Source organism: Anser anser, assembly GCF_964211835.1.
Source record: "Anser anser genome assembly, chromosome: 20".
NCBI classification, from domain to species: Eukaryota; Metazoa; Chordata; class Aves; order Anseriformes; family Anatidae; genus Anser; species Anser anser.
This window is the reverse complement of record NC_139741.1, coordinates 1114731-1127580: the sequence shown is the minus strand read 5'-3', so window position 1 is coordinate 1127580 and position 12850 is coordinate 1114731. Positions and strand designations below refer to the sequence as shown.

General features: G+C 38.7%; 2 protein-coding genes across 13 annotated transcripts in view; both read right to left on the bottom strand.

The window, feature by feature from the left end:
- The window catches only part of NOS2 (nitric oxide synthase 2), a 37997-nt gene extending 32963 nt beyond the window's left edge, over positions 1-5034 (bottom strand). For both annotated transcript variants that reach the window (XM_083805920.1, XM_083805918.1), the window contains exons 1-2: positions 5002-5034; positions 3576-3679 (exon numbers count right to left, since the gene is read on the bottom strand). The gene's annotated coding sequence lies outside the window, so the exon portion shown is untranslated. The remainder of the gene's footprint in view (positions 1-3575; positions 3680-5001) is intronic.
- Positions 4998-12850, bottom strand: part of LYRM9 (LYR motif containing 9) — a 36027-nt gene continuing 28174 nt past the window's right edge. For 6 of the 11 annotated variants that reach the window (XM_083805941.1, XM_083805936.1, XM_083805942.1 and 3 more), the window contains 4 exons: positions 8267-8407; positions 7071-7163; positions 5821-5866; positions 5002-5161 (listed from right to left, as the gene is read on the bottom strand). In XM_083805941.1, coding sequence (XP_083662067.1) covers positions 5849-5866; positions 7071-7163; positions 8267-8392 — 237 coding nt within the window. In that variant the 5' untranslated portion in view covers positions 8393-8407 and the 3' untranslated portion in view covers positions 5002-5161; positions 5821-5848. Of the gene's footprint in view, positions 5162-5820; positions 5867-7070; positions 7164-8266; positions 8408-9650; positions 9714-12850 lie in introns of all 11 variants that reach the window. The other 5 variants (XM_083805937.1, XM_083805934.1, XM_083805939.1 and 2 more) reach the window with 2 other exon arrangements.

Here is a 12850-nt window from a genome sequence, read left to right as displayed (position 1 = left end):
AACAAGGGCAAGTGCAGGGTCCTGCACGTAGGGAGGAATAACCCCAGGCTCCAGTACAGGCTGGGGGGTGACCTGCTGGAGAGCAGCTCTGCAGAGAGGGATCTGGGAGTCCTGGTGGACTGCAGGCTGACCATGAGTCCGCAATGAGCCCTTGTGGCCAAGAAGCCCAACGGTATCCTGGGCTGCATTCGGAGGAGTGTTGCCAGCAGGTCAAGGGAGGTGATCTTCCCCCAGCTCAGCCCTGGTAAGGCCACACCTGGAGTATTATACCCAGTTCTGGGCTCCCTGGTACAAGAGGGACACAGAGCTGCTGGAGTGAGTCCAGAGGAGGGCTACGAAGATGATGAGAGGATTGGAGCACCTGTCGTACAAGGACAGGCTGACAGAGCTGGGCCTGCTTAGCCTGGAAAAGAGAAGACTGAGGGGAGACCTCATCAATGCATATAAATATGCGAAAGGAGGGTGTCAAGAGGATGGAACCAGACTCTTTTCTGTTGTGCCCAGCAACAGGACAAGAGGCAATGGGCACAAACTGAAGCACAGGAGGTTCCATCTGAATATGAGAGGGCACTTCTTTACTGTGAGGGGGTCACAGCACTGGAACAGGCCGCCCAGAGAGGTTGTGGAGTCTCCTTCTCTGGAGATATTCAAAACCCGTCTGGATGCCATCCTGCACAAGGTGCTCTAGGTGATCCTGCTCGGCAGGGGGGTTGGACTAGATGATCTTCAGAGGTCCCTTCCAACCTCGGCCATTCTGTGATTTTGTAATACCAAGTGACATTACATTGTGGGGCATATAAAGATTACTGCTTACAGTTTAGAAGACAAGGACTCTGATAATGAATGTTATCTGTATTTCAAAGAGATACTGAGCATCTAAGACTCAGCCACTGAGATACTTGTTCAGTTTGCATCTAATCACAGCTTTTTGCGAAGGCACCCTTTGTTGCGCCAAGTTAAAAGCTACCTACAAATAAGGAACTATTACCCTTAGCAAAGATCACAGTGAATATTATTTCTCTCAGAAATAGTGTGTACACTTGCTCTTTATACTATCACAGTAAGGACCATTTCCTCATGACATTTGAAAATAAGCCAAACGCCACAGACAAGATGTTTTTGTTTAGCATTATATTCCTAAGCTCATGTGTCTCTAAACAAAAAACTACATCTGTGACATAACAAAGCAAATGAAAAGTTTACAAAGTGCTAGAATTCAAAGAATGATTTAAAGAATACTCAGTTATTGACAAATGATGTTAAGCAAAGCCTGGCTTGGGATGGAAGTATTTACTCAGTATCCACAAGGCTCAAATGACTTTCAGTGGCGAGAATAAACTGAAATCAGTAACATCTCTGGCATAACAGTGTGATCAGATAAATATACATCTCTTTACGAATGGCAAGTGCAGAATGCTTTCCTGTATTTTAGATAAGCCACACATTAACAAACCTAATTGCAAATAGCAAAACCTGATATGAGCAAATTAAAAAAAGAAAGATTTTTACTAAACAGAAAGCTTCTACATGAGGCTCTGAGGCTGGTAATAATAGAAGTCGACCCCTTAACACATTTGCAGGTTTAAGAGCAAGAACCTATACACTAAACAAAATGCATCAACTAACTCCCTAGTAAATTGTCATTGTTCCAGTCTTTCCAGACTTGTCACTTCCATATTTGTACTGCATGAGTCATTTCCATAAAATTCCAGTTTTATGTTCCCAATGTTTACACATACAGAAAATAAAGCACCAGATTTGGTTCTAGCCTCAGACTCCATTTTGATAAGTCTATAACCTGGAGCTAACGGCTTAGAAATTGTTTCTCATTTTCCACAGCTGAAATGGGATACAAATAATCTTTCTCCATACTTCAAAAATTAAAAGTAATTTACCCAACCTATTAAGCAGAAGTCTCTCAACTGTCTTTTCCTTTATTTTAATGTTTGTTTTGGACAAGTCTCCTGTGAAACCCTATCTATAGCTTAACTGACAGAGTTGCCCATGCACAACCTTTGTACAGTTAAAGCTACTTAAGGAAACTTGTACAGGAGTACTTAGGAGAAGTTATTGACCTAAGGTCTTACAGTAACAAGCTGCAAAATTGTTGTTTCCAGAATGTAGCTGTTAATTTGTAAACACAATAAAAACTCTCGGGCTGATGAATGGCCAGTGATAACATTCCATACTGAAAGCAGCATTGGTAACTGAATATTTACTTTGTTAATACCTATCACTGGGGCCAACAAAACCTGAGGCTTTGACATGACCTCCTGGCGAGCCATTAGTTATCCAATTATTTCATATACCTATCAACCATCCTTTACTTACCAGAACTGGCATGATGTACAGTTACAGAAATAGATTTTGGTTTCTTTTTACTGAAATAAGGAACTCGTAAATGGAATACGCCTATCCCTTTTTACTGACATTATCCTTTGTATTATATTCGCTAACCGGTATTGCAAAGTGATAAAAAGTGACAAAAAGTATTGCAAAGTGATAAAAGTTTACACTACTCATTCAACTGTTGATTCAACACAGTCTTTTATCCTATATTACTTATTTTGCACCCAACATCTTTATTTTCAAAAATTCTAAATGATTAATGGGGAAACATGAATACACCAATCTATTGGGGGTTGATAGCTTTTTTGCAACTGCCATCAGAGCCCTCGAGGAGGTTTACCAATTAAGTATTCCCATGTGAGCAGCAGAAATCAAGTTATGCCTATGACTGTACAAGTCTTTCCCACACTGGGCCCTGTTACAGTGATTGACAGATAATGCACAGTAATAATTGACAGTTAATGCACAGTGGGATTAACACCAAATTAAGACATTGGTGAAACAGAGAACAGTCCTTCAGTCTCAGCAAGGCTGGGTGGCAGAAAGGCACAGAGTTGATGAAGAGAACTCTATTTACTGCACAAACTCTCAGGTCAAACAGGAGAGTGACAGGTAAATTTGGGCACATCCAGGATCAAATGACTTCTGAGTAGAGGTTTTTGCGGATAATAATTTTGGTCTAAAGTATTGAATCTCCGCTTAAATCCTGTTTTAGAGTTCAGATTGTCATCTATATTTAGGCTAAAACAACATCTTTCATCCCAAATTATGCTGCTGAAGAACAGAATGTGTTTTGTGTGTTGAAAGGAGGAAAGCCTCAGCTATGCAGATGAATGTCCAGTCATCAGAGAAACATGTCTGTCTTAGACAGAAAGCAGGGTTACTTTCACTATCACAAGGAAGTAAAAAATTGTTTGCATCATTTCTCCCCACTACCAAGGAAATTAACTGTTCTGTAACAGAGTAAATAAAGTTATCTTTACATCATATTCCCATTCTATTAAAAGGTTTTTTATTTTGAAAATGAGATTATGTTTGTATAAAAGAAAATGACTCAGGCATCTCATCATGCCCTGAATCACTACTGTCAAAACATTTAGTCATGTCTCCTGCCTCAGCAACTGTGTTCCCCCTCTTCACCCTACAAAGAACTGCACGCTCTACCAGTTGCCAAAGACTAAAATTCACACATCCTGGTCCTGCCATACCAGTTAGAGCTCTCATACCTCTGGGTCTGATGTTCCCATCTCTCAGCTGGCACCTCAGACATTTGGAGCTGCAGACATGCCATAGTTGCATCTTCCAGCTCCATGGCGTATTCCCTGTCGAACTATCGACAAATTAAATAACATGCATGTAAGAATGATATAAACACATGCAATTATCTTATTAAGTAACTAAGCAAATCAATATGCTTCTCACTACATAAAGCTAGATAATGAAAGCAACGGAGTGTTGTTGAGCACACTACACTTAAAGTTCAGGAAACTACCATGTTTCCATACACTGCTACTGCTACTGGGTCTTAATGTTTTCACTATTGCAACAATATAAAGCTGTCGGTGCATCTCCACACTACGACAGAATATATATAATAGAATTGGAATACAGCACGGGTCAGCTGTTTTTTTGCTCTTGATTAAAGGTAGCACATTCATATGTTTATCATCAAATCTGTTTGAGCTTTTTTATTAGTGTTTGGTTTCATACTGTATATTCCTTTCCAAATGCCATGGCTGAAATTTTCTGTGTTGTACCTTGCATCAAATTATTTTGGAAGGATAAACTAAAACAGATGCACTTTCCAAAAATTTACACAGAAAGATAAGTAATTTTGCCCATATGAAGAAAAGCTTGTTCCTATTTTCTTGAGATACTCTATTACCTTCATGCTTTATTATTTGAAATTAAGTAGAAGGGTGGCCCCAGAAAAATACCTTAGTATCTTCTAATGCTTCTACAAATTATCAGAAAGGGATTTGTGAAGGAGAAAGAAGTGTGGAAGGGGACCAGACGAGAAAGACCAGAATTAAAGAAAATCTGGGACAAAAGCTACAGAAGCTGAAGGTGTATAAGATGAGGTGAAAAGATGAAGGACTAGAGAGAGGACAATAGCAGGGATGGCAGAGAAAAGAATAACAAGTGAAGGAATGTTTGAAGAGTAGGGCCTAGGATGAGCAAATACAAAGGAAAATTTCTGATACAGTACTTTACTGTATAAACTTTCACATATGGCCTTCATTTCTTTTATAGCACTTGTCTGAAATTCTGCTTAACTACTTGGAGCTGGAATTTTGTTTCTTTCATGGCTGCATGAAAAAATAAAATCTGCCCAGAACAGATCTGGCTTAGCACCTGAGTTCCTTTTTGGCAGGTGAAGAAGCTCAACAATTCAGAAACAGTAAAAGCAAACAAATCCAACCCCCAAACGCTTAGGACTTCAGGTATGCATAGCAGCATGCACTGCCACCTGGAGGCAGAAAGCTCCAAGTACAGCTAAAAGCTTCAAAACTACAGCTAATGCTTCAAAAGGAAACTTTCACCCCTAAATTAATTTTAGTTAAGATACCTAGTGTTTCTTTTGAGTTTTTCCTGGTGGAAATCTATTAAGGCAGCAAAAAGATGGTCTTCTTAAAAAGGACACAGACTCACGTTTTTAAATGCCATTTATTACACATTGCAAAAAGCTGTGAAAGCCTTTATATCTGCACAAGACTACATATTTCCAGTGATCCATGGAGTGCACAGAACCCGTCTGAATGGCATCTGTTTTCATGGGATTTTAGAGCCTAGGGTCACAGGGGGCAGGCACCTATATTTAAATACAAAAAGACAGAAATCAGTTCAAGTGCAAACCTACAAAGTAGAATGAAGATATCCATAAGCAAGGAAAAGCAAGAGAAGAGACTAAATCAGCCTTGCTATCAACAGGAGTGTAAATACTGTAGTTCAAATTTTAGATGGGCTTAAAATCCTCAGGGGAACGTTCTCCACTGAGTAGGCTATGCCTTTCTCCAGGCCTAACTAACAGTATAATCTAATCCATAATCAAGGAAATAGAAATTTGCTCTGAACCTAAACGAGCATTTCACAAGTTTGCAGGCTCTCAGGACAGACCTTTATGCTCAGATACTGGTTAAATTCTTTCAGATGAGACTCTAATTCACCAGATATGAACAAAAGACAGAGCACTATTTATTGTTTGGTAATGACTTGTACTGCATTATATTGTCACGCTCAGTAAGTTTTCCCAAGAAGTGTTCTGTGCTATGCAAATCTTAGGGAAGTTTGAGCTTTATGCTAAGGTTTGTGATTATGCATGCTAAATACTTTGAACCTAGACTGTATCATTTTATCTACTATCTCAAATAACTTCAGAAATATTATTTTATTTGCATTATATAAAGGAAAATAGCAGACAATAACATAGCACTGGACTTATTTGACTGCAAATCCTCTAACGATGTTTACCAATGACATTTCTGTCTTCATCCTTCTTCTACTTCTGTTTTTTATACTGCAATGAAAAAAAAAGAAAAAAAAAGTGGGAAAAAATACATAACTAAAATTAATGATTTATAACGACAAGAATTTACAATCCCATTCATGATCTACACAAAATTGTCTCAGTTTCCTTTAATTTAGATTGAGATGCGATAGGCTTTCCCTCTGCGATATGAAATAATGGAGCCATTTGCTTTTTGATGGACACCGAATTGGATCCTCATCTTGCACCATTGGAAAACTGGCAATATAACTAAGTACAATATAATCTGCTGCAGAATCAGGATGAGGCTTTTCATAATTGTAGGGAGAACAAAATCAGATTCAGGCACAGACAGTTATTTACTAGACTGTAACTGCTGGGATTTAGCTACTGCTATAAATTTATAATCTATGACTAATCTGTGCTCGCTCCTGTAACAATTCTTATTTGGATTTCATGGACTAGCAGAGATAGGGATTTAGCAGTCATTTAGTAAATTAAGTCACAGACACTTAGAGCAAGCTAAATTTTTGACTTGTTTCATTATACTCTGAGAAATCCAAACTCCATGCAACTCTCAGATGTCCAATGGCATTCTTTTATTTAAGAATCCAGTTTGTCAATCTACTTCTCCTCTGCTAGTATAATATTTTGACGTGGACCTTGCGGCACTGACAGTTTGAGTGATACATTTCAGTGCTGTGACAGTAGAGGCATTTCCACTTGGTGATAACTGCGGCACAAGTGAACTGATAACCACGATTTTGCCACTATGTCGTCTAACCCTGATCCATGCAGTCACAGGTAAGACCCGAGAAAAGAGCATTCAGGGAATTTATGTAAACTGATCAACAGAGGACAGATTCCTGTTAGGAAAAAAGCCAGTGTGTAACAATGAACTGTGACTTGTGTTGTTCCTCTGTGATAAACTTATTAGTCACCACTGCTGAAATTTAATATAATTTTTAAAGGAAACAAAAAAAAATTATACAGAGATCAATTTAAAGCATCATTGGTTCTAAAACATACACTTAAATTTATATTGACAAAGAAGAATTTTTAAACAAGAACCATCAAATTCATAAACCCCTAGCAGCTAGGTTATTGCCTTTCACTCAGGTGCTTCAATGTCCAGGACAGTAGAACAGTTTGCTGTTCCTAACTCACTTTGCAATGTTTTATTCTTTGATTTGAACTAAGTCAGAGCAAAACTTCAACAATCTGATGCACTTACTTTATTCATGACCCAGTCGGCATCTTCAATGGCTCTCTTGATAATTTGCTGGATCCTTTCAGGATTGTCTTCATCCGCATGAACTTTGAAACTCTGCAACATTTGATCAGTGTTACACTGACGACCAACAATTGTCAAAATAAGGATCCCTTTTAAATGCTAAAGAAAATTTGGTACACACATACTTTTTATCTGAAAAGGTAAAAATATACATCATAGCACCTGACTATGCTATTTCCATAACAAGGCTTAGTAAATGCAATTTCATATTAAGTATTTTATTCCTTTCAAACACCATCAGCAAAAATACCAAGAAGATGATCACAGACTATTGAGAACTTCAATTCAGGACAACAATTGAGGTACCTTTAGGAGGTAAAGGTATCTCAGGAATTTAGGAGGAACCTCAAGAATTTAGGATTTAAGAGGAAATTCTTCATTAAGAGGAAATTCTTCACTCAGAGGGTGGTGAGGCACTGGCACAGGCTGCCCAGAGAGGCTGTGGATGCCCCATCCCTGGAGGTGTTCAAGACGAGGCTGGATGGGGCCTTGGCCAACCTGATCTAGCGGGTGGCATCCCTGCCTATGGCAGGGGGGTTGGAACTAGGTGATCTTTAAGGTCCTTTCCAACCCAAGCCATTCTATGATTCTAGGATACCTTTCATTACGTGGAAATGCAAAGTACATGACCAAATTTAATAAGCATCTCACATCCTACTGAATTCAACAGCACCTAAGTAAAATGCTGAATAGTGAAGTTTCCTTGAAGTTGTCTGGTACAGTAAAACTACAAATGACACAGGACATCAAAGGCATGAAATGACTTCCATATAAACAGTTAGATGAGATTTACCCGTCCTGAAAAAAAAAAAGTAACAGACAAGGAACTAGCAAGTGTTACCATAAAAGATGTGTTTAGGTGAATAAGGAATTGTTGTTCACTCTGAACTAACACAAGAAGTAGAGATGAAAGCAAAGGAAAAATTGAAGGTTTCAGACTCAAAGCAGACAAAAGGAAATGCACCTTCACACACTCCCAGCATAACCCTTTGAATCCACAAAGGTTTCAAGCTTACAGAAAATTTTACATGCCCAAAGTTTTAAGAAGCTGGTCCAAACTGTAGGGGGAAAATAAACAAAAAAGAAACTACCACACAACTCTGAATTCCACCAATGAAAAGAAATATGTTTCTCACCTGCCTGATTGCATGTCTGTAATGCTGACGAATATTCTCTTCGGGAAGTTGCTTACAGCATCGAAGCAGGTAACGATATAATTGCAAAGAGTTCTGAACTAATTCAGCATTGGGTAGTGGAGCCATTGTCACGTTTTTTAGCTGTTGAAAACAAAGAACACAAATCAAGATATCTACTGAATTTTATTAAAAAACAGTAATAAAAGTGTAAAGTAATTTTACAACAATAAAAACAGGGCCAGTACATTAAAATTTAGCAGCATAACTTGAAAAAAATCTTTAGAAGAAAACAACATGAAATACATCAGAACTTGCTTAGTTTATGGACAAATTGTGGTTATTTGTCAGCGATCAAACTAGAAAAAACAGTGTGCAGTTCATGCAGAGAAAATCACTTTAAAATAGTAATATTAAGCTGCATTGCAATTTAATACTTTTTTTTTTTTTTACTTAAGAAGAAAAAAAAACACTACAGTAAACAAAAGAGTATTGGCAGCCCCCAAGAGATCTGTTTACTTGTATGAGCCTGAGGTTTGTGGCTTAACATTAGCTTTGAAATTTTTCATTTTTGGAACAGCAACAGGAAAAGAACAAATCTAGCAAGTTTCACCTCAATAACTATACTTACACATTGTAACAGTAAGTCCATCCAAGCTATATGAAGTGCTAATCAAATACTGTAAATGACTTGTCATTTAACAGATGGTTACCATCTGCAGAGAACTAAATTAACATTTGGAAAAAAGCACTTTTACATCATTACTCTTAAGAATAAAGATAATACATAAGTAACTAAATAAAGAAGTAGGTGTAAGCCATTATTTTAGCACCCGTTATGATACATACTTATCACTTGGATTTTTTTTTCTGTTTTCTTCGTTTAAGTAATTTCTTTGGCCAAATTTAGTTCCAAGTAGAATAACACAATAAGCATCTCATGCATGGGCTGCTGAGGCTCCAGATGAGACATTTATGTTTTTTTACCTGAAGTTAATTACATCTCACAGACTGCACTGGCTACCAGGTTCAACACCTCCAAGCTAACAGCCCAAGCATCCCACCCGTGCAGCCACAGCTCTGCTTTCTCACTGCCTGCCCAGGAGTACCCAGACAGGAGCAATGCTCGATTTAAACACAAGAAGAATTGCAGTAACAAGTGAGAGATAGTACAAGGCATAGGCCTTCTTCGATGGAATTTCTAAAGCTAATGCATGGGACCGTTACACACGAATCTGAATATCCCTACATATGTTCTTTTACTGCCTACAATGTTGTATTCAATGGAATTTGAAAATGTTAGGTCAAGACCTCCAGAAATCTCTAAGTCTTGCTGGGCTGCAAGATGTCCGGAATTTCCAGACTTGCCCAATAGGCACATACATACCAGCTGCTCTGCTCACTTCCCCTGAGTAACATAAGCAAAATGCCAGGCATCAGCCATGCAGATCTGGACAGAAATAAAGCAAAAAATTATGTCTCTGAATTGACCAATATGTAAATTTCACAGCCATAAAGAAATAAATACTAGTTTTCTTCTTAAGACAACAAAATATTCTGCTGACCTTGCAGTGCTCAGAGCTGATGTACTTAACTCCCGAGCATCAGTCAGCTCTGATATAGCACCTTCACTGCAAAGCACATTTGAAAAGCAAGTAATTGCAAAGAATTCTGAACTAATTCAGCATTGGGTAGTGGAGCCATTGTCACGTTTTTTAACTGTTGAAAACAAAGAACACAAATCAAGATATCCACTGAATTTTATTAAAAACAGTAATAAAAGTGTAAAGTAATTTTACAACAATAAAAACAGGGCCAGTAAATTAAAATTAAAACAGCAAGTAATATTAGGTTAAAGGTTGGACTAGATGATTTTAGAGGTCTTTTCCAACCTGAATGATTCTATGATAAAAGGGGAGAGAGAAAAACATATGATCAGTGCTCTGGCCCCGGGAGTTTCTTCTGTGTGTTCTACTCATACCCTGGTTTTAGTGTACACTCATGCTGGTTATGTATGATTCTTCTGTGTGAAGAAAATTAAACAATTCTACGAGAAAAACACATTATGTGCTCTATTCTTGAAGGGTGGGCCTCTACAATGTTGCTTTACTCATGGCACCAAGCCACAGTACAAGGTTATAGCTGAGCAACTCATGGCATTGCTGCTTCTGCTCATTAGGGGAAGACTGGGTGAAATTCATGCTACCATAATTAGACAAAAGGTAGGTAGGTTCAAAAAAAGGAAACATCCTGTAAAATGAGACAGAGCTGTTCCTGTGGCAGAGCTTCTTGTCAACAAAAGATGCATAAGAAAAAGCCTTGCAATATTAGCGTTATTTTCTGTATTGGGATCGGGCCCATACTCTTCAGCAAAGAACTTGGGCTTGATCGTGGTAGGTACTCCCCCTCTCTATACACACATACATATATGTCTAAAGAAAAAGTTTCTGCCACAAAGAATTTACAAGGCAGACTAATGACAAGTCATAAGATGAGGCAGAATGAAGCAGATGAGCCAAACAGGTGGGATGGGAATGGGGAGGAGGTGACAGTAATACGAACATGTTTTTGTGGAGCCTAATAGAGCGCACAGTATAGCTCACCACCTGCTTAGCTGCTATCAACAGGCAAGTTTTATAACACTGTTTCTGCAGGTCCTTGAAAAATAGTGAGTCATGGCTAATGATGGGTGCTATGGAAGCCCCAAAGAAAGGCTCTGATGACACTTCAGAAAGAAAACCTTTTTCTAGCCTTCAAGAGAAAAAGACGACTGTTTCAGGGGAGTACTTTACAGAGTTACTACCTCATGAGCTGATGTAAATCATGTGACGTAACTTATTAAAACTAATTTAAAGATATACAATAGAACACAATGATTAACCCTCTAGTGAAAAACACCCTTAAGAGTTGGAAACCTAGGCTACAGGCTTTTTTTTTTTCCCCTTAAAAACCCCAGACTGGCCTTTGATACCAATATGCCATATGATTTTTTGATTGCAGAGAGATGAAAGGTAAATGTATAGTGCTGTTTACCATGACCCTACTATTAACATCACAAAAAAAAAGCACTTAAAAAAAGACAGTTGAATCCCCTGATCTGTAAGCCACTGTAATGGCTGGGGTAACTTCCCTTCATAGCTAATGCAACGCAGCTTGCCAATGACCTGCACGAGGCTCAGCTTGGACACTCCCTTAATTAACCCTAGGGAAAGCACTGTCACTCGGGGGATCTAGGAAAGAGAGGAGACAGGGAACGTTCCCCAGGCAGAGAGATGGGTGATGCCAATGCCAAATGCGGCAACAAGAAGTCCTGTGCTGGGAGTGCCCCACCGGGTGTCAGAACTAACGCACATCAAAGAGACAAAAGGCGGGCTGAATTTGACATTTAAGATGGTAACTCTGATTTGGGTGGTATTACTGGATTCTAGAATACAGATCTCCGGGACTGAAATGGTTACACCACTTAGGAGAGATTCCATGGACAAAATGCAAGACGTGGTATTTCCATTTTTTTTTTTTTTTAGTTACAGGTCACTCAGAAGCAGATGCTAACTGGAGTTAATTTTCAAACCCCTCTCTCTCACCATGGTTGGGTGTAATATCATGATGTCTTGTGGGTAAGAAAACCTTAATTATTTGGCTCTTGGATTCTGTCCTCATAATCTTTACCTTCTGCCAGTTATCCTCTCCTCTCACAACTGACACGTAACAAAGATAAAGCTGCACTGGCTTCCAACAGGTCAGTGATGCGCCAAAAAAACCTCTGGACAGTCCCATCTTTCTCTAGTATCCAAAACTGACAAGTGGTTTAGTGCGCTTTGAGCTTCCTAGGGCGTGCCTGCTTTTGAATATTTGATATGTTCTATTAGTAAAGTAAGAGAGATGAGGTAAGACTTCACAATGGTCCCTCCTGAGAATTATTTACAGCCAAAATATGGCTTCCATTAGGTTTCGTGAACAATTAGAAAACTATTCTTCCATCATGAGGACAATAAGTTGGCTCTATACTGCCACTGCAATCTTTTCATTCTGCTTGCTTGATTCCACTTCTGTTCTCTCGTATTTGTGTAACAAAAGTCATTCATCCTCACACACTACAGGATTTCTACTGTCCAGGAAAAACAAAAACAAAACACATATAGGGCAGAAAGATTTTACAAAACTTCAGAAACAGAGACCAAGAGCTGGCTTTTCAAAATGGTTTCAGTCTGACTACCCCACTTGCCAGCCCATTGTCCAAGCACATGAGATTTGCTAATTCTGGCTTTGCCCTAAAAAGTTCAGCTTAAAATACAGATCAGAACTCCCCCAGGCTTAGGAATGTTCATCTCATTCTCTTCCAATCTTTTCTCTAAAACATCACTTTCTCTTTGCAATGAAACCTATGCCGGACATCAGTTCCATGCAGTTTTTGGTTTGAATTCATTTCACTTTGTCATTTGAGTAAAATAAGGTGATTATACTCCAAGGTCAGTAAAGGGATCCCTGTATCACCCCTCCAACCAGAAGAAAGATAAACACCAAAATGTGGCTCAGATAAAACACAGACTGAATCCCTCCCTACCCTTCTCTCACTGAATGCAGGAG